Genomic DNA, 24,724 nt, shown 5'->3' with positions numbered 1-24,724 from the left:
TTTCCCGGGAATCGGTTCCGGTGGTTCCGGGGTCCAATTTTCGAAAATAAACAAACACCATCATGCGACATATCAAACTTCATGGTTTTGAAAATTATGGCACATTATCATAATGGTTGGCCACTTAGGATACATTTGGCCATTATGGAATCGGTATACGGATTTTCCGGAATCCAGTTCCGGGGTCAAGTTTCGAAAATGGCTCAATACCGTCATGCGGCATCTCAAACATCGCGATTTTCAAAATACATCATTCTGGGCTAAAATTGCGTTATCTGAAATACTGTTGGCCATTGTAGAACCGGTATTCAGATTTCCCGGGAATCGGTTCCCGTGGTTCCGGGGTCAATATTTCGAAGATTTCATTCATTTATTTAGTTAATATTTCGAAGATGGACACCAGGAATTCCTACGGAAGTTCTTCCGGAAATTCCTCTGGGAATTCCTCCGGAAATTCTTCCGGGAATTCCTCCGGAAATTCCTCCAGGAATTCCTCCGGAAATTCCTCCGGAAATTCCTCCATGAAATTCCTCCGGGAATTCCTCCGGAAATTCCTCCAGGAATTGCACCGGAAATTCCTCCAGGAATTGCTCCGGAAAATCCTCCAGGAATTGCTCCGGAAAATCCTCCAGGAATTCCTCCGGAAATTCCTCCAGGAATTCCTCCGGAAATTCCTCCAGGAATTCCTCCGGAAATTCCTCCAGGAATTCCTCCGGAAATTCCTCCAGGAATTCCTCCGGAAATTCCTCCAGGAATTCCTCCGGAAATTCCTCCAGGAATTCCTCCGGAAATTCCTCCAGGAATTCCTCCGGAAATTCCTCCAGGAATTCCTCCGGAAATTCCTCCAGGAATTCCTCCGGAAATTCCTCCAGGAATTCCTCCGGAAATTCCTCCAGGAATTCCTCCGGAAATTCCTCCAGGAATTCCTCCGGAAATTCCTCCAGGAATTCCTCCGGAAATTCCTCCAGGAATTCCTCCGGAAATTCCTCCAGGAATTCCTCCGGAAATTCCTCCAGAAATTCCTCCGGAAATTCCTCCAGGAATTCATCCGGAAGTTTTCCCAGGAATTCCTCCGCAAATTCCTCCAGGAATTCCTCCGGAAGTTCCTCCAGGTATTCCTCCGGAAATTCCTCCAGGAATTCCTCCGGAAATTCCTCCAGGAATTCCTCCGGAAATTCCTCCAGGAATTCCTCCGGAAATTCCTCCAGGAATTCCTCCGGAAATTCCTCCAGGAATTCCTCCGGAAATTCCTCCAGGAATTCCTCCGGAAATTCCTCCAGGAATTCCTCCGGAAATTCCTCCAGGAATTCCTCCGGAAATTCCTCCAGGAATTCCTCCGGAAATTCCTCCAGGAATTCCTCCGGAAATTCCTCCAGGAATTCCTCCGGAAATTCCTCCAGGAATTCCTCCGGAAATTCCTCCAGGAATTCCTCCGGAAATTCCTCCAGGAATTCCTCCGGAAATTCCTCCAGGAATTCCTCCGGAAATTCCTCCAGGAATTCCTCCGGAAATTCCTCCAGGAATTCCTCCGGAAATTCCTCCAGGAATTCCTCCGGAAATTCCTCCAGGAATTCCTCCGGAAATTCCTCCAGGAATTCCTCCGGAAATTCCTCCAGGAATTCCTCCGGAAATTCCTCCAGGAATTCCTCCGGAAATTCCTCCAGGAATTCCTCCGGAAATTTCTCCAGGAATTCCTCCGGAAATTTCTCCAGGAATTCCTCCGGAAATTCCTCCAGGAATTCCTCCGGAAATTCCTCCAGGAATTCCTCCGGAAATTCCTCCAGGAATTCCTCCAGGAATTCCTCCGGAAATTCCTCCAGGAATTCCTCCGGAAATTCCTCCAGGAATTCCTCCGGAAATTCCTCCAGGAATTCCTCCGGAAATTCCTCCAGGAATTCCTCCGGAAATTCCTCCAGGAATTCCTCCGGAAATTCCTCCAGGAATTCCTCCAGGAAATTCCTCCAGAAATTCCTCCGGAAATTCCTCCACAAATTCCTCCAGAAATTCCTCCAGGAATTCCTCCGGAAATTCCTCCAGGAATTCCTCCGGAAATTCCTCCAGGATTTCCTCAGGAAATTCCTCCAGGAATTCCTCCGGAAATTCCTCCAGGAATTCCTCCGGAAATTCCTCCAGGAATTCCTCCGGAAATTCCTCCAGGAATTCCTCCGGAAATTCCTCCAGGAATTCCTCCGGAAATTCCTCCAGGAATTCCTCCGGAAATTCCTCCAGGAATTCCTCCGGAAATTCCTCCAGGAATTCCTCCGGAAATTCCTCCAGGAATTCCTCCGGAAATTCCTCCAGGAATTCCTCCGGAAATTCCTCCAGGAATTCCTCCGGAAATTCCTCCAGGAATTCCTCCGGAAATTCCTCCAGGAATTCCTCCGGAAATTCCTCCAGGAATTCCTCCGGAAATTCCTCCAGGAATTCCTCCGGAAATTCCTCCAGGAATTCCTCCGGAAATTCCTCCAGGAATTCCTCCGGAAGTTCCTCCAGGAATTCCTCCGGAAATTCCTCCAGGAATTCCTCCGGAAATTCCTCCAGGAATTCCTCCGGAAATTCCTCCAGGAATTCCTCCGGAAATTCCTCCAGGAATTCCTCCGGAAATTCCTCCAGGAATTCCTCCGGAAATTCCTCCAGGAATTCCTCCGGAAATTCCTCCAGGAATTCCTTCGGAAATTCCTCCAGGAATTCCTCCGGAAATTCCTCCAGGAATTCCTCCGGAAATTCCTCCAGGAATTCCTCCGGAAATTCCTCCAGGAATTCCTCCGGAAATTCCTCCAGGAATTCCTCCGGAAATTCCTCCAGGAATTCCTCCGGAAATTCCTCCAGGAATTCCTCCGGAAATTCCTCCAGGAATTCCTCCGGAAATTCCTCCAGGAATTCCTCCGGAAATTCCTCCAGGAATTCCTCCGGAAATTCCTCCAGGAATTCCTCCGGAAATTCCTCCAGGAATTCCTCCGGAAATTCCTCCAGGAATTCCTCCGGAAATTCCTCCAGGAATTCCTCCGGAAATTCCTCCAGGAATTCCTCCGGAAATTCCTCCAGGAATTCCTCCGGAAATTCCTCCAGGAATTCCTCCGGAAATTCCTCCAGGAATTCCTCCGGAAATTCCTCCAGGAATTCCTCCGGAAATTCCTCCAGGAATTTCTCCGGAAATTCCTCCAGGAATTCCTCCGGAAATTCCTCCAGGAATTCCTCCGGAAATTCCTCCAGGAATTCCTCCGGAAATTCCTCCAGGAATTCCTCCGGAAATTCCTCCAGGAATTCCTCCGGAAATTCCTCCAGGAATTCCTCCGGAAATTCCTCCAGGAATTCCTCCGGAAATTCCTCCAGCAATTCCTCCGGAAATTCCTCCAGCAATTCCTCCGGAAATTCCTCCAGGAATTTCTCCGGAAATTTCTCCAGGAATTCTTCCAGAAATTCCTTCAAAAAATATTCCGGGAATTCCTCCAACATTTCCTCTAGGAGTTCCTTCGAAAATTCCTCCAAGAATTACTCCAGGAATTCTTCCTGTAAATTCTTGCGGGAGTTTCTCCTGGAATTGCCTCAAGAGCTCTTCCAGAAGTTCTTCAAGGAAAACTTGTAGGAGTCCCTCCGGGTGTTCCCCCAAGAATTCTTCCAGGGAGTTCCACCAATAGTTTTCGGGAGGAACGCCTGGAGGAATTCCCGGAGGAATTCCTGGAGGAATTCCCGGAGGAATTCCTGGAGGAATTCCCGGAGGAATTCCTGGAGGAATTCCTGGATGAATTTCCGGAGGAATTCCTGGAGGAATTTCCGGAGGAATTCCTGGAGGAATTTCCGGAGGAATTCCCGGAGGAATTTCCGGAGGAATTCCTGGAGGAATTTCCGGAGGAATTCCTGGAGGAATTTCCGGAGGAATTCCTGGAGAAATTTCCGGAGGAATTCCTGGAGGAATTTCCGGAGGAATTCCTGGAGGAATTTCCGGAGGAATTCCTGGAGGAATTTCCGGAGGAATTCCTTGAGGAATTTCCGGAGGAATTCCTGGAGGAATTTCCGGAGGAATTCCTGGAGGAATTTCCGGAGGAATTCCTGGAGGAATTTCCGGAGGAATTCCTGGAGGAATTTCCGGAGGAATTCCTGGAGGAATTTCCGGAGGAATTCCTGGAGGAATTTCCGGAGGAATTCCTGGAGGAATTTCCGGAGGAATTCCTGGAGGAATTTCCGGAGGAATTCCTGGAGGAATTTCCGGAGGAATTCCTGGAGGAATTTCCGGAGGAATTCCTGGAGGAATTTCCGGAGGAATTCCTGGAGGAATTTCCGGAGGAATTCCTGGAGGAATTTCCGGAGGAATTCCTGGAGGAATTTCCGGAGGAATTCCTGGAGGAATTTCCGGAGGAATTCCTGGAGGAATTTCCGGAGGAATTCCTGGAGGAATTTCCGGAGGAATTCCTGGAGGAATTTCCGGAGGAATTCCTGGAGGAATTTCCGGAGGAATTCCTGGAGGAATTTCCGGAGGAATTCCTGGAGGAATTTCCGGAGGAATTCCTGGAGGAATTTCCGGAGGAATTCCTGGAGGAATTTCCGGAGGAATTCCTGGAGGAATTTCCGGAGGAATTCCTGGAGGAATTTCCGGAGGAATTCCTGGAGGAATTTCCGGAGGAATTCCTGGAGGAATTTCCGGAGGAATTCCTGGAGGAATTTCCGGAGGAATTCCTGGAGGAATTTCCGGAGGAATTCCTGGAGGAATTTCCGGAGGAATTCCTGGAGGAATTTCCGGAGGAATTCCTGGAGGAATTTCCGGAGGAATTCCTGGAGGAATTTCCGGAGGAATTCCTGGAGGAATTTCCGGAGGAATTCCTGGAGGAATTTCCGGAGGAATTCCTGGAGGAATTTCCGGAGGAATTCCTGGAGGAATTTCCGGAGGAATTCCTGGAGGAATTTCCGGAGGAATTCCTGGAGGAATTTCCGGAGGAATTCCTGGAGGAATTTCCGGAGGAATTCCTGGAGGAATTTCCGGAGGAATTCCTGGAGGAATTTCCGGAGGAATTCGTGGAGGAATTTCCGGAGGAATTCCTGGAGGAATTTCCGGAGGAATTCCTGGAGGAATTTCCGGAGGAATTCCTGGAGGAATTTCCGGAGGAATTCCTGGAGGAATTTCCGGAGGAATTCCTGGAGGAATTTCCGGAGGAATTCCTGGAGGAATTTCCGGAGGAATTCCTGGAGGAATTTCCGGAGGAATTCCTGGATGAATTTCCGGAGGAATTCCTGGAGGAATTTCCGGAGGAATTCCTGGATGAATTTCCGGAGGAATTCCTGGAGGAATTTCCGGAGGAATTCCTGGAGGAATTTCCGGAGGAATTCCTGGAGGAATTTCCGGAGGAATTCCTGGAGGAATTTCCGGAGGAATTCCTGGAGGAATTTCCGGAGGAATTCCTGGAGGAATTTCCGGAGGAATTCCTGGAGGAATTTCCGGAGGAATTCCTGGAGGAATTTCCGGAGGAATTCCTGGAGGAATTTCCGGAGGAATTCCTGGAGGAATTTCCGGAGGAATTCCTGGAGGAATTTCCGGAGGAATTCCTGGAGGAATTTCCGGAGGAATTCCTGGAGGAATTTCCGGAGGAATTCCTGGAGGAATTTCCGGAGGAATTCCTGGAGGAATTTCCGGAGGAATTCCTGGAGGAATTTCCGGAGGAATTCCTGGAGGAATTTCCGGAGGAATTCCTGGAGGAATTTCCGGAGGAATTCCTGGAGGAATTTCCGGAGGAATTCCTGGAGGAATTTCCGGAGGAATTCCTGGAGGAATTTCCGGAGGAATTCCTGGAGGAATTTCCGGAGGAATTCCTGGAGGAATTTCCGGAGGAATTCCTGGAGGAATTTCCGGAGGAATTCCTGGAGGAATTTCCGGAGGAATTCCTGGAGGAATTTCCGGAGGAATTCCTGGAGGAATTTCCGGAGGAATTCCTGGAGGAATTTCCGGAGGAATTCCTGGAGGAATTCCTGGAGGAATTTCCGGAGGAATTCCTGGAGGAATTTCCGGAGGAATTCCTGGAGGAATTTCCGGAGGAATTCCTGGAGGAATTTCCGGAGGAATTCCTGGAGGAATTTCCGGAGGAATTCCTGGAGGAATTTCCGGAGGAATTCCTGGAGGAATTTCCGGAGGAATTCCTGGAGGAATTTCCGGAGGAATTCCTGGAGGAATTTCCGGAGGAATTCCTGGAGGAATTTCCGGAGGAATTCCTGGAGGAATTTCCGGAGGAATTCCTGGAGGAATTTCCGGAGGAATTCCTGGAGGAATTTCCGGAGGAATTCCTGGAGGAATTTCCGGAGGAATTCCTGGAGGAATTTCCGGAGGAATTCCTGGAGGAATTTCCGGAGGAATTCCTGGAGGAATTTCCGGAGGAATACCTGGAGGAATTTCCGGAGGAATACCTGGAGGAATTTCCGGAGGAATACCTGGAGGAACTTCCGGAGGAATTCCTGGAGGAATTTCCGGAGGAATTCCTGGAGGAATTTCCGGAGGAATTCCTAGAGGAATTTCCGGAGGAATTTCCGGAGGAATTCCTGGAGGAATTTCCGGAGGAATTCCTGGAGGAATTTCCGGAGGAATTCCTGGAGGAATTTCCGGAGGAATTCCTGGAGGAATTTCCGGAGGAATTCCTGGAGGAATTTCCGGAGGAATTCCTGGAGGAATTTCCGGAGGAATTCCTGGAGGAATTTCCGGAGGAATTCCTGGAGGAATTTCCGGAGGAATTCCTGGAGGAATTTCCGGAGGAATTCCTGGAGGAATTTCCGGAGGAATTCCTGGAGGAATTTCCGGAGGAATTCCTGGAGGAATTTCCGGAGGAATTCCTGGAGGAATTTCCGGAGGAATTCCTGGAGGAATTTCCGGAGGAATTCCTGGAGGAATTTCCGGAGGAATTCCTGGAGGAATTTCCGGAGGAATTCCTGGAGGAATTTCCGGAGGAATTCCTGGAGGAATTTCCGGAGGAATTCCTGGAGGAATTTCCGGAGGAATTCCTGGAGGAATTTCCGGAGGAATTCCTGGAGGAATTTCCGGAGGAATTCCTGGAGGAATTTCCGGAGGAATTCCTGGAGGAATTTCCGGAGGAATTCCTGGAGGAATTTCCGGAGGAATTCCTGGAGGAATTTCCGGAGGAATTCCTGGAGGAATTTCCGGAGGAATTCCTGGAGGAATTCCTGGAGGAATTTCCGGAGGAATTCCTGGAGGAATTTCCGGAGGAATCCCTGGAGGAATTTCCGGAGGAATTCCTGGAGGAATTTCCGGAGGAATTCCTGGAGGAATTTCCGGAGGAATTCCTGGAGGAATTTCCGGAGGAATTCCTGGAAGCATTTCCGGAGGAATTCCTGGAGGAATTTCCGGAGGAATTCCTGGAGGAATTTCCGGAGGAATTCCTGGAGGAATTTCCGGAGGAATTCCTGGAGGAATTTCCGGAGGAATTCCTGGAGGAATTTCCGGAGGAATTCCTGGAGGAATTTCCGGAGGAATTCCTGGAGGAATTTCCGGAGGAATTCCTGGAGGAATTTCCGGAGGAATTCCTGGAGGAATTTCCGGAGGAATTCCTGGAGGAATTTCCGGAGGAATTCCTGGAGGAATTTCCGGAGGAATTCCTGGAGGAATTTCCGGAGGAATTCCTGGAGGAATTTCCGGAGGAATTCCTGGAGGAATTTCCGGAGGAATTCCTGGAGGAATTTCCGGAGGAATTCCTGGAGGAATTTCCGGAGGAATTCCTGGAGGAATTTCCGGAGGAATTCCTGGAGGAATTTCCGGAGGAATTCCTGGAGGAATTTCCGGAGGAATTCCTGGAGGAATTTCCGGAGGAATTCCTGGAGGAATTTCCGGAGGAATTCCTGGAGGAATTTCCGGAGGAATTCCTGGAGGAATTTCCGGAGGAATTCCTGGAGGAATTTCCGGAGGAATTCCTGGAGGAATTTCCGGAGGAATTCCTGGAGGAATTTCCGGAGGAATTCCTGGAGGAATTCCTGGAGGAATTTCCGGAGGAATTCCTGGAGGAATTTCCGGAGGAATTCCTGGAGGAATTTCCGGAGGAATTCCTGGAGGAATTTCCGGAGGAATTCCTGGAGGAATTTCCGGAGGAATTCCTGGAGGAATTTCCGGAGGAATTCCTGGAGGAATTTCCGGAGGAATTCCTGGAGGAATTTCCGGAGGAATTCCTGGAGGAATTTCCGGAGGAATTCCTGGAGGAATTTCCGGAGGAATTCCTGGAGGAATTTCCGGAGGAATTCCTGGAGGAATTTCCGGAGGAATTCCTGGAGGAATTTCCGGAGGAATTCCTGGAGGAATTTCCGGAGGAATTCCTGGAGGAATTTCCGGAGGAATTCCTGGAGGAATTTCCGGAGGAATTCCTGGAGGAATTTCCGGAGGAATTCCTGGAGGAATTTCCGGAGGAATTCCTGGAGGAATTTCCGGAGGAATTCCTGGAGGAATTTCCGGAGGAATTCCTGGAGGAATTTCCGGAGGAATTCCTGGAGGAATTTCCGGAGGAATTCCTGGAGGAATTTCCGGAGGAATTCCTGGAGGAATTTCCGGAGGAATTCCTGGAGGAATTTCCGGAGGAATTCCTGGAGGAATTTCCGGAGGAATTCCTGGAGGAATTTCCGGAGGAATTCCTGGAGGAATTTCCGGAGGAATTCCTGGAGGAATTTCCGGAGGAATTCCTGGAGGAATTTCCGGAGGAATTCCTGGAGGAATTTCCGGAGGAATTCCTGGAGGAATTTCCGGAGGAATTCCTGGAGGAATTTCCGGAGGAATTTCCGGAGGAATTCCTGGAGGAATTTCCGGAGGAATTCCTGGAGGAATTTCCGGAGGAATTCCTGGAGGAATTTCCGGAGGAATTCCTGGAGGAATTTCCGGAGGAATTCCTGGAGGAATTTCCGGAGGAATTCCTGGAGGAATTCCTGGAGGAATTTCCGGAGGAATTCCTGGAGGAATTTCCGGAGGAATTCCTGGAGGAATTTCCGGAGGAATTCCTGGAGGAATTTCCGGAGGAATTCCTGGAGGAATTTCCGGAGGAATTCCTGGAGGAATTTCCGGAGGAATTCCTGGAGGAATTTCCGGAGGAATCCCTGGAGGAATTCCTGGAAGAACTTCCGTAGGAATTTCTGGTGTTCATCTTCGAAAAATTAACCCCGGAACCACCGGAACCGATTCCCGGGAAATCTGAATACCGGTTCTACAATGGCCAACAGTATTTGGGTAACGCAATATTAGCCCAGAATGATGTATTTTGAAAATCACGATGTTCGAGATGCCGCATGACGGTATTGAGCCATTTTCAAAACTTGGCCCCGGAACTGGATTCCGGAAAATCCGTATACCGATTCCATAATGGCCAAATGTATCCTAAGTGGCCAACCATTATGATAATGTGCCATAATTTTCAAAACCATGAAGTTTGATATGTCGCATGATGGTGTTTGTTTATTTTCGAAAATTGGACCCCGGAACCACCGGAACCGATTCCCGGGAAATCCGAATACCGGTTCCAAAATGGCCAACAGTATTTCAGACAACGCCAAAACAACACAGAATGATGCATCTTGAAAAATCATGAAGTTTGAGGTGTCGCATGATGGGATTGAATCATATTCAAAAATTGACCACGGAACCGGTTCCCCGGAACATACGTAAAACGGGTTCCAAGGCACGTAGTGACCGGGATGGACTTCTAGACATTTTTTTTCTATCATTCTAGTGCACTTAGGTCTGAAAACTGAACGGCTTTCATATCGAAAATTTACTTTTCCCAAAATGGCCGAATCGAATGACCCATTTTGATTCCGGAATAACTCCGGAACCAGGTGGCCATTCCAACAATCCCTAGCAAATCCTTAAAATAGAAGGACATCCGCTTATAGTGTCAAAATTTGGTCGAAAAATATTGAAAAACAAAAAAGTTATAACGAAAAGAGTATTTTTTCGCTTTCTCGTAAGGGGGGGGGGGGGTTGGTAACGGAAGGGTTAACAACAATATTAATAAAACTGTGCGTTTCGGCAGCTACTCTATTAAGACAACCTGAATAAAAAATCAAACAAAACCGCATATCAATGGAAATTTTAATTGGACTACTACTGTTCCAAATATTCTATCGGTGATGTGAGTTTATTCACGAAGAAAATAAATTGACGAGGTTTTTTCAAAATCGTACCTTACCAATTAGGTCCGGCTCGTCAAATAGAGATTTGTAAAAATACATAATAAGCATAAATTCTTCAAACATTGCAATATATTTTGCTATCAATATCTTTTTTTATGCAATTATGTCGAATCCCAGAGCCTTTGTATTGTGCTATTTTTTCATCCTGAACAACACAACATCGTAACGACATTCGGTAACCACAAACCAGCGTTGGTAATGGGACTTGGTGTATTACACTGTATTGTTGATATCGTGTACCTACCTAGCCTATTTGGTTTGGTGCCGATGACGGTTGATTTAGTGAGTTGTCGGGTGGAATTTATTGTGCCCCAGTGAATTGCTGGCATCAGATACCCCAATGCTTTGACCTGGGTATTTGCAGCAGGATTGATATTATGATGGTCGGGGTGGGAAATTGCGTGTTGTTCCAACGGGTAATTAACAGCTCTCCACTTCATTTCCACATCATTTGACGGTGAAATGCTAAATCCACTTCTGAGTTACAGGGGATAGACAAAATGATCGGGACAGGCAAAATTTTCACTTTTCAAGAAATGTTCAATTAGCTGTAACTTTTCGAAAAATACATCAAATATTCTCAAATTTTTACTGTAAGTTCTTCAACTAGTTGTGTATCAGTGGACAAAATTTGGAAAAGATCGGACAATTCTTCACGAAGTAATAACGATTCTTGAAAAATGTTAAATTATCCGATAGCCAACTTTGAGCTGTTATATCTCCGGATTCAATGAACCGAATGCAATGAAATTTTGACCATTTAAGACTTATATAATGAGCTATGAAAAAACATTGACTCAACTTAATATTCTTAACACGGAAGAAAATTATAACGATTTGATTATTTTTCTAATAAAACACCAAATTATCCAAAACATCAACATCGTTACAAAATTCAAGATGCAAATTATAGTTCATTTAGTTTCCCTCTAATTGACTTATATATAAATGCATTTTGAAGGGAAGTAACAACATAGCCGCCAATAAATTGAAAAAGTAATGAGATGCATATTAAGAATAGACCAATTTACTAAAAAATCGTGAAAAAAATAAAATCGCTATAACCTTTTTGCTTGTTAAAAATTTCAAGTTGAGTCAAATGTTTTCCAGAGTTCATTATATAAGTCTTAAATGGTCAAAATTTCATTGCAATCGGCTCATTGAATCCGGAGATATAACAGCTCAAAGTTGGCTTTCGGATAATTTTATCTTTTCCAAAAATCTTTATAACTTCGTGAAGAATTGTTCGATCATTTCCAAATTTTGTCCACTGATACACAACTAGTTGAAGAACTTACAGTAAAAATTTGAGAATATTTGATGCACTTTTCGAAAAGTTACAGCTAGTTGAACATTTTTTGGAAAGTGAAAATTTTGCCTGTCCCGATCATTTTGTCTATCCCCTGTATGTTTGTCATGTCGGCGAACGATTTGTCTTGTGTGAATCCGAGAATTTCGAGTGTTCTGTTTCAAGCATTACATCATTTCCTGGATAATAAGAACTAATATAACGAAAAATATACTACAATTTCGGAGAAATATTCGGTTACAAAAGCTAGTCATGGTGCCTTTGAGCTTCGATAATGTGAGTGATCAAATAAACTTGAAATTACCTAATGGAAGTCCTTCAATCTGCTGAGCTAACGAAATTCTCACGCATCCTGTTGCATATTCACAAAATTGTTCAAAACCGTAGACCAGAAAACCACATCGCCACCATCATCTATAAATAGAGTCATGAAAGAGAAGAGCCTCTTCATATTTACGGTTATAATTATTTTAATTCCTGCTACATTTAACTCGTTCAGCATACGGTTTGGTTCATACACGGTTGACCCTGTCCGGAAAAATTGCCCACAGCCGCAGAATAGGTATACCACAGCAGTAGAACATCTAACTTTATTCAGTCAGACGACAGAACTCGTTGCACCGCCATGCCAGTCGGAAAACCTGACATCCTTGCGAGTGTGCCATTACTGAGGTGTGAGGTTGATGGGGACAGCCCCGGGGGGTCTTTATTGGGGCTAACCACCACGTTGTTGAACGTGGTTTGGCATAAAAATACATTTCCCCTCTCGACCTCGTGTTTGCCTGTTTGACACATTGCTATTGCTTTTTCCCTTAGTCAGTGTTTGTATCTGCACCAATTCTCCTAGGCTGCTTGCGGATGTAGATTGAAAATTTAATTTGTAAAGAACTAAAAGTGTACCGCACCGTAGGCAGCCAGACATGGTGCCCCAACATTAATGTTTGCTGACCACATCGGTTGACCGCCAGCAATCATGCATAACCGTGTCCACTACCTATTAGTGAAAAAGTGAGACATCATCGGCGTTGAAAAAGGGGAGCTGTAGAGTTACTGCTTTCAATTGTGGATCAGAATTTTGTTATTTCAGTTGAAAACCAGACTTCCCAAGTCGTGACTTGAAAAGTCCAATTTCCAACCGAATTGACGAAATATTTTCGAATCAAAAGGTACAAAACAGATTACACTCATGATTATAACCAAATGAGCAGTTATTTTCTATGTAAGGGGAAGGTGTAAGCTAGTTAAAACACTATCAACGTATACATGTTTATAGGCGTAATTAGCAATAAAATCATTAGGACAAGGACAAGGACCTTCGTGCGATATAGCCATTTCAATACACGCAACAAATTGCTATGAGTTACATGAAAATGTTTTGTCTCTCAGAAGTTTCTTATAGTGAAACGGAAAACCACGAAAAGATTATGTTAATAACGATGGCCTTTTTGGGTGACGCCGTTGCTGTGATGCAAATCCATAGTGGGAGTTCTGGTCGAACGACGGTCTTTTAGAAAATCAGTGCCATACTCGTCTAGTTAAATAAGAAATTGGGAGTAATCCCCATAATTAAAAATGAAGAAAAGTGTCAACAGTCTGTCTCCGATCACTCCGCTACCCAACACCCCTCCTCCGGTACGGACTTCCCCGGGAGGATCAATCTCCCCGAAGCTGTCCCCTCCGGGCTCTGTGTTCCTCTCGAACTCGGCCTCCCGTCCAACGCTGAGCATCAACAACTCCAGCAACCGATGCAGCAGTCTGCTGGACGCGGACGACATCACCCCGATCACCTCCCCGCTGCCAAACATCCTCTGTCCCCAGGAGATCTACACCATTTTCAGCCGGACGGACGACCCGGATGCCAGCTCGACCAACCTACCGTCGGAATCGTCCCGGCTGTCGGCGAACAATCACCGGAACTCGTTGTTCCTTGCCAACAGTAACAACAGCAACCAGAATGCCAACAACAACAACAGTAGTAGTAATCCAAGTGCCAGCAACAAGTCCCGATCGCGGCGGTCGTCCGAGCTGTCGCAGAACTATCGCAGCGATCGGTCCGCTTCGGCTTCGATGAAGTCGCACAGTTCGGCGGCGGGGAGGAAACGAAGCTCGACGCACATCGAGATGAATGCCAGCGTGGAGCGACCGCGGTGCCTCAAGTCGTCCTTTCTGCGCCGGAAGTGCAAGGAATATGCCGGTAAGTAAGGCTGCGGGTCTGATATTTTCAGTTAGTGACCAGGTAGCCTGCCACATGTTTGCGATAAGCAACTTTTTTTTCTCTCACAAAAAAGTTCTACAAGCTATAACTTTCCACAGAGTGCATCAACAATTCTCAAATTTTGACTTTGCCTGTTAGGGTACGAGTACCGTCAGTAATCTTACGCTCTCATATTCATCCTGTTCGAATACAAGCGATTACGGCACCGATTGATTCCGTTCTTTTTGGTTTCATGCGTGCTCGCTCACTTCCAACAAAAAATACCTACAGCAATAAGAAAGAAGTTCTTTCTGAGATTCCTCAAAGTGTGTCTTCCCAAGTAACCATGGTACTGAAGCCTTATTACATGCCCATTTCCACTTTAAATCAATCTCAAGTTTGCATGTAAAGTAATGACAGCTTTAAGTACACCGTATATCTGCATGCAATAAGGCTTCCGTACCTTGGGTTAGAGTCTTTCTTGGATTCCTCCAGAAGCTCCTACGAGGATTCCCTCATGAGTTCCTTTATGAATACCTCCTGAAGTTCCTTCTCCAAAATTTTGTAAGATTGGCCAGAAGTAGCTTCTGAGACTTATCCAAGGGATCCTTCAAAAATTCATTCTTCTGGGAATTTCAGTCGCGATTTCTTTCACTCCTATCTTTTAGGATTTCTCCAAGAGTCTTCTGGGGTTTTTCAAGTAATTTCTTCTGAGATTCCTCCTTTTAAAATTCCGAGATTTCTCCAGGAATTATTTCCGGTATTCTTCTTGAATTTTTTCCTGGATTCCTCAAGAAGTTTCTTCTAGCATTTCTCAAGAAGTTCCTTCTGAGATGTCTCCAAGAGTTCGGGGTTTCTATTAGCTCTTATCAGGATTACTCCAGAAACGCCTTCTAGAATTCCTTCATGAATTTCTCCCAGACTTTTGTTTAGGGATTCCTTCAGAATTTTCTTCGGAGGTTACACAAAAAGTTCCTTGAGAAACTAGAAGTAAGGCTGGATTTATTTCATGTTTCCTCCAAAAGTTCTATCCGGGATTGCTCAAGAAGTTCCTTCCAGGCATTCTTTCAGAAATTCCATGAATTGGTCCAGGAAAAACTTCTTGGGGGATTCTTCCTAGAACTTATTCTGGAATTCATTTAGGAACACCTTCCGGAATTACTCGGTGATCGCTTCCCAGCGTTTCTCCTTCATTCCTTAAAATTGTTTTATGGAATATCTCCAGCAGTTTTTTGTATAAAATCCTCCAGATGTTCGTTCTGGGTTTCCTTAAAAAGCTCCTTCTGAGATTACATTTTCCGGGATTTCCTCCTGGAAATCTCGGTAAAAGCATTTCTGAAGACATTCCAAAAAGAACCCCATTCCCTGAAGAAATCTTTATAGAAATCTCGGAAAGACTCTCTGGAGGTATCACAAAAAATTTTGGAGGATTCCTGGTACTCCTGGATGCATTCCAGATGGAACCTTTTTAGGAATTTCAGAATAAAAAAGCTCCTGGATAGGAAACTTCTGAATGAATCCTTGATAGAGCTCTGAGAAAATATCAATTGAATCACTCTGAATCAATTGAATCACTGGAAAATCTTGAAGGACTCCAACTTTTTAAGCATTACCGGAAGGAACTGCTGGAAGAATTCTCGAAAAAGGAAATCCTAAGGAACATCTTGACGAATCCAAGAAGAAACTTCTTATGGATTCCCAGATTTAATTCCTGGAGGAACAACAGAAGAAAGTGCTGCAGTAATTTCAGTAGGAACTCCTGGAGGTCCCTCGAAGGAATCTCTAAAAAAATCTTAGAAAGAACTCTTAGATCAATCTCTGAAGGCACTCCTGGAGGAATTCCAGAAGAAACTCCTGAATGAATATTAGAAAGAACTCTAGGAGGAATCTGAGAAGAAACTTACGTAGGAAAATCGGAAGGAACTTCTGAAGGAATGCCTGAAGTAATTCTTGGGGGATTATCACTCTGCAGCAGGCGAATTAACTGGTAGTATTTTACTAACTGAAGCTCACCTAGTAGCCCATGGCTATAAGCGAACCGGCTAATGAGATCCACAGATCCTAATCCCCTTTGGCATTCCGATTGCACGGGAAGGTTGACCATTTTTGCATATTAACCTTCCAGGACGCGCGCCATCAAGCAGCTGAAACTGCACCGCGTTCGAGCTGTATGCGACGAGCGAGGTTTTTTGGTAGTGTTGTACTTTTTACAACGGCGCGCGCGCTGAAGGGTTAAAGTTTACATTTTTTTCGCAATATTTTTCTAAAATCTAGAACTAATAATCTTCTCATTCGTGAAAAAAGATTGAAAATCGGTCAGTTGGTTCAAAAGTTATGACGGTTTTTATGGCGAAACAAAAAAATATAGGTCCAATTATTTTCGGTAACGAACATTCCTACCAAATTTGAGCAATATCGGAGCTCTTTTATTTTCGCGTCTATTCTTGTCAAACAGTCAAAATGTTTGAAATTTTGATGCACTCTATGAAAAGTTACAGCTAGTTGAACTTTTATGTGACAGAAAAAAGTGTCCAATCCAAAACATTTTGGCCATTCCCTGTATTGCTGAAATATGCGTATTGATGCAGCTAAATGTATCTGTTTTCCTGAGGGTCGTGACGTGCATGCATTAGTAAATCTGCATTTAGGCTAGAATTTCAATTGGCTTTACCATCTGTACTTATAGAAATCAAACCTTATATGTTTTATTGAATTGCGAGTTTACTTTCATTGCCAGTTTTTAGATTATATGCCCCAGGAAGTCGAGATAATTTCCATTATGAAAAGTATCTGGATCGAATGGGAATCGAAACCGTCATCCTCAACATGGTCTTGCTGCACACCCACTGTCTTTCCGTATAAGTTATATGGGCCCTTGATTCCTTTGTATTTTATTATATCTATATCTATTCTTCCGGAAACTGCTTCGGTCATTCCTTCAAAGATTCCTCAGGCAATGGATATTTCTTTGGCAATATCTAAGACGTCCTTCGGGAATCCTTTTGAGAAGTATTTCGATAATTCTTTTGAAATTTGTTCTGCAGTTTCTGTGGGTTTAATATATTTTATTTACAGATTTTATTTTGTGAACCCCTTCGGTACCTTTCGTAAATTTTCTTCGAAAACTTCATAGTTAGCTTTTTCAAAAGCTCCTCATTTTTTTTTTTGGAAATTATTCCAAAAATCTTTTGGCATATTTTTGGGAATCCTTCATTAATCTATTTTTTTGCGGATTCACTCGATCATTGCTTTGGAATTTTCTACTATTTCCAAAAGATCAGCTGAAATCATTTGAAAATGTAGTTTCCGGGTCAATTTGCAAAGGATTTGTCGAAGGAATTTCTAAAAAAAAATGCCTTAGTAAGAGATGAACCTGCCTAGGGCTGTGAATCTCTATAATAAAGTTCTATGTTCATGCTCATAATAAAGCTAGAATAATAATAACCGTCTGAATAATTTCCAAAAAATCACTGAATGAATTTCCATAGAAATTGTTATAATTCGTATTACCTCCTATAGTGTAGTGTTCGTCGGTTTGTTTTACGAAATTCTTGAGAATGTTTGTGTTGTATGTTTCCACTCTGTGTTTCTGGTCACCCGATAATTATATAGACAACAAAATCAGCTACCAACAGCCTATAACTTTAGCCACTAGATAACCATATGAATTGATTAAAGATCCGGCGAAAACTTGGGCAGGAGATGTCTAGGCCGTTCGATACACCCGGCTGAAGACATTTGAAGGCTCGTCCTCCGAAAGTCGAGGAACTCCCAATACGGACGAGCGGAAAATGACTCCACGAGTCACTACCACGAGTGAAAAAGGAACAACGGAAAAGAGAGGATCGGCAGAGCATTTTGGAGGGAATTGATCGAATTAATTGCCAATGAAGTACCGAAAAAGATTCAATAGAAGTTGCAGAAGAAATCCATAAACATTTCCATGGCCAAAAAGAAGTTTCCGAAGGAATTCTCAAATGATATGCTAAAAGAATTTCGGAAGGTATTTCTAAAATAATTACTTTAGAATTTAGGGATTACTGAATAATTTTCCAAAGGTTATTCCAGAGCAAATCTCGAAATGAGCCGCTGAAGAAAAGCCTCAAAGGTATTGCTAGAATAATTTTCGAAGGTATTTCCAAAGAAATGTCGAATGAATTTCTTTAACAATTGCCGAAGGAAGAGGATATTCTGAAATAATTTTCAAAGAAAATTCGCGAGAAATTTCTCAATTAAATTTGCCGAAAAAATCTTGTAATGAATCGCCAATTTGTCGAAGTAAGTTACAAACTAATTACCGAATACGTTCCCAAAGTAATTTTCAAGATAAATGCTGATAAAATTCATGAATAAATTTCGAAAGTGAGAAGTTGTCGAACAAAATTTAACACTAGACAACTATACACGACACACATTACGAGCACCAGCGGATTTGAGGAAGAAATATTTCTTGCGAAAAGCTTCATCACTCTGAGGTGGAATCGAACCCTCACCCTATGGCATAATACTGTGTTATACACATGGTGACACTAACCGCGCCGCCACGAGACTCCACGGGTTAGAAAAAATAATCTGAAATTTATTTATTTACCTGCTTATCCTGGAAGCACCACAAATTCTCAGATGCTGCAGCAAGACAACGTGATTGTTGATTTCCAAAAGCACTTTATTTGCTAAAAATAGACACCGTAGAAGTGAAATTTGCATGTGTTGAAACCTTCCAACAACGATAAAATACATTTACTTCATATTCTCACGGTGCCACTCAATCATTTCTGCTTGCATTATTCCAACGATGAAAGCGAGTTCATGTTACTGGAACGTTTCCCAGGTGATTTCCACCCAGCGGCGGCGGCGGCGGCGTGGCGTCCTTCTGTGTCCGAGTCGGAGTGCTCGATCCTGAAACCCCCAAAGCAATGACTGTGAATGAATGAAATTTTTATTGTTTCTCTCCGGATTCGTCCGATTGCTTCCACGTCTCTATACAATTGTGATTACCAGGTCAGTGGAGCTGACTGTACCTAGGTAGAGTACCTAGGTACAAACTTGGCGGCTTCTGAACTTCTCACTCGAAACGGTGCAATATTAATCACGCTCGTTGCTCGGTTGGTTTTTGCTTTTGGGTGTATCACGTTTCCCACATTTCCACCGGATTCAATCCTTTCGCGGGGTGAGGTCTACTGCCGTTCTACAGCGTTCGTTCGCCTTGAACTAGAGAATAGTCAGACGAAATATGGCCATCGCGTTTTTGGGAAGGTGGCTTACAGTGGTCAGTGCTTTCACTTTTACCTCGCTCCATTTGAAGTTATTTTTCACTTATACTTTTTTCTCATGATTCCTCAACATTTATATTATTTATAACAACCTGGCCTCCAGGAAATCCGAAGTCAAAAAGATTCTAACGTATTTCTCATTCTTTTCAAGGACTACAGTTTTTCTACTATCTTTAAGAAGCTTTGAATAACGGTTAAACAACCATAGGGTTGGTTCAATGACGATAGGGTAAAAATATAATTTGGACATGTATATAATTTGGACATGCACGGCAATGTATGTCTTGTTCCGGAAAGCTAATTAAAGTATATACTTCTCAATATGGATTATTGAATCAAACAGACTCTATTTTGATGACTTACGTTGAAAATACGTCGGACAATTAAAAATTTACTTCAAAATTATTTAAAATGTAAATTGTTTTACTAAAACCCCTCAAATGCACAGGTATGCAAGACGACATTCACTTCACAGTCACATACAATATTCACCCCAAAATCGTTGAAATAATAATTGTAAGAAATTTAAATGCCTTATTGCCATGAACAATGTTTAATAAAGAAGCATTAGGCAGCCAATCTCTTAACACTCATCTAGAACGCTTAAAATAGGAGGTGTCCAAAATACATTGCATGTTTTCTACTGTAAATATATTTTGGTCATCTGACGAACTACATGGGGATGCTATGCGATTGCATACTTGGAGGCGTATTCTGTGGGTCTGGCGATATTTTCTCGATTTTAACCAAAACTGTACCGTGATTTCGGGTGAAATTGATCAGTGGGGTGAAATTGATCGACGTGAGGGCAATTTTTATTTGTCAAAAATAATGCTTTGAACTTAAAACAATTTGTAAAAAATAATCATCATCTGGCTCAAGGGTTATTGAATGATGAGTTTACATGTTTCACAGATAATTAGTCACATATTTCTGTATTAAATTTAAAATTTTCCGAAACTGTGTGTTTGGCGATTTTCAAAGACACTTTCAAACTTTTGTTACCGTAGCTGTATCGCACATGGAATTAATATTCGAATGAATGTTTATAGCTGCCAAGTGTTCGCTAAACCCGATTTCGTCATCAAAAGTTCTATAAATATTGATATTAATGCATAGAATTGTACTTTTTCTAATGTAATGACTTGTTAGTAGGGAAATTGCATACCTTGAGGCGTTTTAGTTAGATTTATTAAACTTTAAATTTAAATAATTAAGAATTTACTAAACTTGTAAAAGTTTTACAAAGCTTTTCGCATTCTGGGGTGGATAATTCAGATGGAAAATTTATTTCCAGCACTTACAAAGACATTTCACTGACTGATCAATTTCACCCCGAAACTAAAATTTCTGATTTTTTATTTTAAATGATATTTATTGCAATAAAATGATTTGCAGTAAAAGTTTCAACCTCGTTGACTGATTAAACCCGTGGTCGTACTTGTTTTAAAGCATTGAGTTTGACCATATCGATAACTATTCAAAAATTGAAAGCCAGAAACTGTGAAAAGTGATCAATTTCACCCGAAATCTACTGCCGTTCTACGTATAGTTGTCCCATGTTATATGGGATTCCCATATAACATGGGACGATTGGGCGTAGAACGGCAGTGTATTAGTTATCAAAATAGATGCCTGTTAAGCGAAGACATTTGATTATTTGCTAGAAAATATTTGTCAATTTATGCTACTTCCGTGATTTAGCAGTATTCATGGCTAAACATTGAGATAATTGCCCTGTCCAAATTATATATACCTGAGGGTGGCCAAAACATATATTCGGTGTCCAAAATGCAATTCTTACAGGCGATTGGGAATTTTGATTTTCTCAGCTTAAAATGCTTTCGCTAAGGTTTTTGTCACCAGGAACGCAAAAGTACAATCATATTATAAGCGTATTAGTAATTTTGAAAAATAATCAATTGCTTTCTAAGGAAGCTAGGGGACGATTTTTCCAACGTTGTCCTCAGCCTGTCCAAAATACATGAATTCAGTAACAAATTTTGAAAACGACGTATAAACAATGGTGTAGCATTGATTATACTTCGTTTTCAAAATTCATTACTGAATTACCCTAGTTGAATAGTTCATCCTCCCAAATCGATGGTATCACTGAAATTCTACGTAACACTCTTGGACAAAAGAAACAGACAATTGTTTGTAGTTGACTGGTTACAGAGATAGCAGTCTCATTTGACGTACAATGAGCGCTTGCACAGTGACGTCAGCATTATCTCCTTCTCTTTCATTCCTTCGGCGTCGGTCCATAAAGCCGTCCTTGCCCTCAAAAAAAAAAATTGAGGCCAATGTTTACAAATCGTATGAGAATTCGAAGAGGTTAGGTTTTTGCTGCAAGCCTCTATACAACTATTATTTGGTGGAACAGCATAACCCCTCTGGCTACTCTGGCTGCGTCAGTTCCTCTTCTATGCCTCTTGGGTTGGTCACTAGTCTTGCAGTCGATACAGGAATACCGGTCCGTTGAACCAATCACCTTCGCTCGGCAACGACTGAGCTTTGGTTCATACTACACACTAAATTTAGAATGCCGAATCTCAGCTTACGAATACCGAGATTTGCACAGCCGAATAGTCAGTTAAATGTTTTGATGAAATCTTAGCTTACAAATGCCAAAAATCAGTATAACACTCCCTGTTGCCAAGCAACCTTGTTAGCTGAGTTTCGGTGAAAATTCAAAAACTTAGAATTGCACAGCCGGGCTCGGGAAATAAAACTGAGTGTGTAGTTGCCAGTTCAGCTTCCGTTAAGTCGGGCTATCCTGCACCTCTGGTCAAATTTTTAAAATCATCGTTGGGCGAATTTTTGAGTTACGCCCTTTTAAAGGGCCTAACCTCTAAACAATCGAGTTTTCTATAAAATAACATCATATTTCATAACAGAATCATGAATGGGGCACGCTCGGTGTAGTACTAGGTTTGTAGTAATGAGCTGAATTTTAGTATGGTGAGAATGTCAATTCTCCGTTTCTGCAATAAAATGGTGCAAAAGCGTAGGTATTATGATTCCTTGCCTAATTTGATGCTGTTTGAGCAAAACTTTGGATAACTATGTTGTTTATGTTGCAAGAAAAGAAGAAAACAACAACACTGTTGCCCAAAGTTTTGCTCAAATAGCATTAAATTAGGCAAGGAATCATAATACCTACGCTTTTTGCACCATTTTATTGCAGAAACGGAGAATTGACATTCTCACCATACTAAAATTCAGCTCATTACTACAAACCTAGTACTTCAACGAACTGTCCTATTAATGGCATCAATAACAAAAATTAACATGAATAATATTGAAATTTGGTAGTACCTATGCATCCTATAATGAATATCGGTGGAGTGCATTTTGTATCAAAATTGGTCATTACGTCAATATACGGTAAGTTTTCTTAGACATTTGGAAAGCAAACATTACATCGGTATAACAAATTCAATTAAAAGTATAATGTATTGTAATTCCATATGTCTATAGATGTTCATATTACTCTCCGTCAAGGGGATACCGTCTTACCCCGCTAATTCGACACTCTTTAATGCGACACTTTGTAATTCGTACCCCGCTTATTCGACACTTGTCGAATTGAAAAGTGTTCAAATGTCACAGTGATGTACACTGTAAATGCAAAACAATCCGATATTGCGCTTATACTGGCACCCGCAGCAGCTCCTTTTGCAGCCGCTACTTCCAGAACATCTGAGTTGGTACTTTTTGACACCCAAACCGCTTGGAGATCAACTGGAACGGATTACGGAAGGCAACAATCGTAGAAAGAACGAACTTTTTACTCGCGCCACCAAAATATCTGTTGGAATTGTGTTCAATAACAAATCTGAAATTCAAAACAAAACAAAAATAGAGTTGGCAAATTTCAATGAACAAGGTGATGTAGGGTGACCAGTTTGTCGAATTAAAAGTTTACCCCGGTAATTCGACAACAATCGTTGTCGTATTAGCGGGGTAATACGGTAGTATTCACATGAATATTAGCACCAACATTTCAAAGGGACGCAACTGATCTTCAACACAATATCTACTCCCATAACTGTAGATCGAATCTCATCTTTCCCAGGACACCAACAACTACTATCGGAAAGAAATGCATTTCCTCCGTCCAGTAGTGGTTTGCATCGGAGAGAAAAAGGTTTGGTTTCGGCAAGCAGTTTCGCCATTTCGAAATGTTAGCACTGATATATATAAAAGCGTACACTCTCTATACAGCAAATCTGCTTTAAAAACAATAGTCAAATATGGACAACCACAAATTAAACAAAAAGGAATACAGGGGGTGGCCAAAATGTTTGGGATAGGCAACTTTTTTTCTCTCACAAAAAAGTTCAACATGCTATAACTTTTAATAGAGTGCATCAAAAAATCTCAAATTTTGACTGTTTGTCAACCTATTATATGTGCTTCATTGTTCATGTTTCGCAAAGTTAGAACCGTTCGGGTATAACATTATTTTTTAGACAACTTATTTTCAAGCTGTCATATCTCGGAAACCAGTGAACCAAATTGAATGAAATTTTGAACGTACACTAACAATATGTAAATGCTTCACAAATTATTAAAACAAAGGTACTTTTTGAACGTTGAAAACAGTTATCATGGATTGAGTTCAGAGATCTCGATGTTCATGGATTGATTCCAGTCTGCATCATTTTAAGTATTTTTTACTTTTTTCAGACATAAGTCTATCTTATGAACTTAGCCTTAACAAGCACGATTAATTTTCATAAGGCATTCCTATGGCACTGATACATTATGGCAAAATTTCATAAGGTATTTGGACGAATTACGTTAGTTTTTTGCGGAGTGTTTGACAGGCCCTCTTCGATACCCACGCAACGGGTATAGGCCTTTTTAGTTGAAACGTCCGTGCATGTCACTGTTTACAACTGCCGAACAAAGGCGCAAACGCTGAATTGTCGTTTTCTTAGAAGAACTGTCAAAGGCCCAAAAATCAGCTGATCTTAGACGTCAAATGAAAAGGCCCATTGGGTAGTACGCAGATCGCAAAAAAAAATCTTGGCCTATTTCGATACCTGGAAAATTCAGGCAAGGAATCGCTCAAGAAATAATAACCCAGCCAGCAAATTGATTCACATAACTCTGCTACAACTTCGCTAAGTGAACTTTTATCCGTCCAAAACACATTGTATAAGATGCACCAAATATGCTCTATTCGCACAAGTTTGGAGGCCATATACGTACATTTGGAGGAAACCACATTGAGTTATACAATTTCAGGCGAATTCATTTGGCATGTAATATAACTTTGCTTGGCAACATATACGATTTCATTTGCACTTGTTCAAATATAAAAAAAGTTTTCTAGCCTCGATTTTCCTACCTGCAGCTCATCAATCAGATACGCTACCACTTTATCAATTACTGACTGTTGTAGGACGTGCAATTTAAGCAATTTTAAATAACTAGTAAACTGGTCTGAATGGGTTCAAGTGTAATATTTATTCGTTCAAAAAGAATTGTTTAAAATGCACAGATTAGCTCTATTCGTAGAAATTTTAGAGGTCATACACACCTAGTTTTCATCACCCACTGGTGCTCCAATTAGATCACCTCACCGTATAATTTCATTTTTACAAATATGACCCCATATACAGGGTGTTAGGTTCATGAGTGCAAACTTTTTAAAGGGTGATAGAGGACCATAAATAATGAAAAAAAAAATGTTCTACGCATATGGTCAAATCTCAGTCGTTACGTAGTTATTGAACTTTCCATGTCTTTGATTATTATTGCCTTAACTGGTTATAA

The 24,724-nt window shown here is 42.3% G+C and overlaps 1 protein-coding gene across 9 annotated transcripts in view; it reads left to right on the top strand.

Moving 5' to 3' along the window:
- The window catches only part of LOC115257360 (probable phospholipid-transporting ATPase IA), a 356,682-nt gene that overhangs the window by 63,903 nt on the left and 268,055 nt on the right, over positions 1-24,724 (top strand). For 8 of the 9 annotated variants that reach the window (XR_009999515.1, XM_062861111.1, XM_062861112.1 and 5 more), the window contains exon 2: positions 12,854-13,661. The exons of the other annotated variant lie outside the window; for it this stretch is intronic. Coding sequence is in view for 7 of the 8 variants with exons in the window: in XM_062861111.1 (XP_062717095.1) it covers positions 13,040-13,661 (622 nt within the window). In the remaining variant the exon portion in view is untranslated. The remainder of the gene's footprint in view (positions 1-12,853; positions 13,662-24,724) is intronic. 9 annotated transcript variants of the gene reach the window in all.

Source organism: Aedes albopictus, chromosome 3, assembly GCF_035046485.1.
Source record: "Aedes albopictus strain Foshan chromosome 3, AalbF5, whole genome shotgun sequence".
NCBI lineage: Eukaryota > Metazoa > Arthropoda > Insecta > Diptera > Culicidae > Aedes > Aedes albopictus.
The sequence above is the reverse complement of the archived record's forward strand: the minus strand, read 5'-3'. Positions and strand labels throughout refer to the sequence as shown.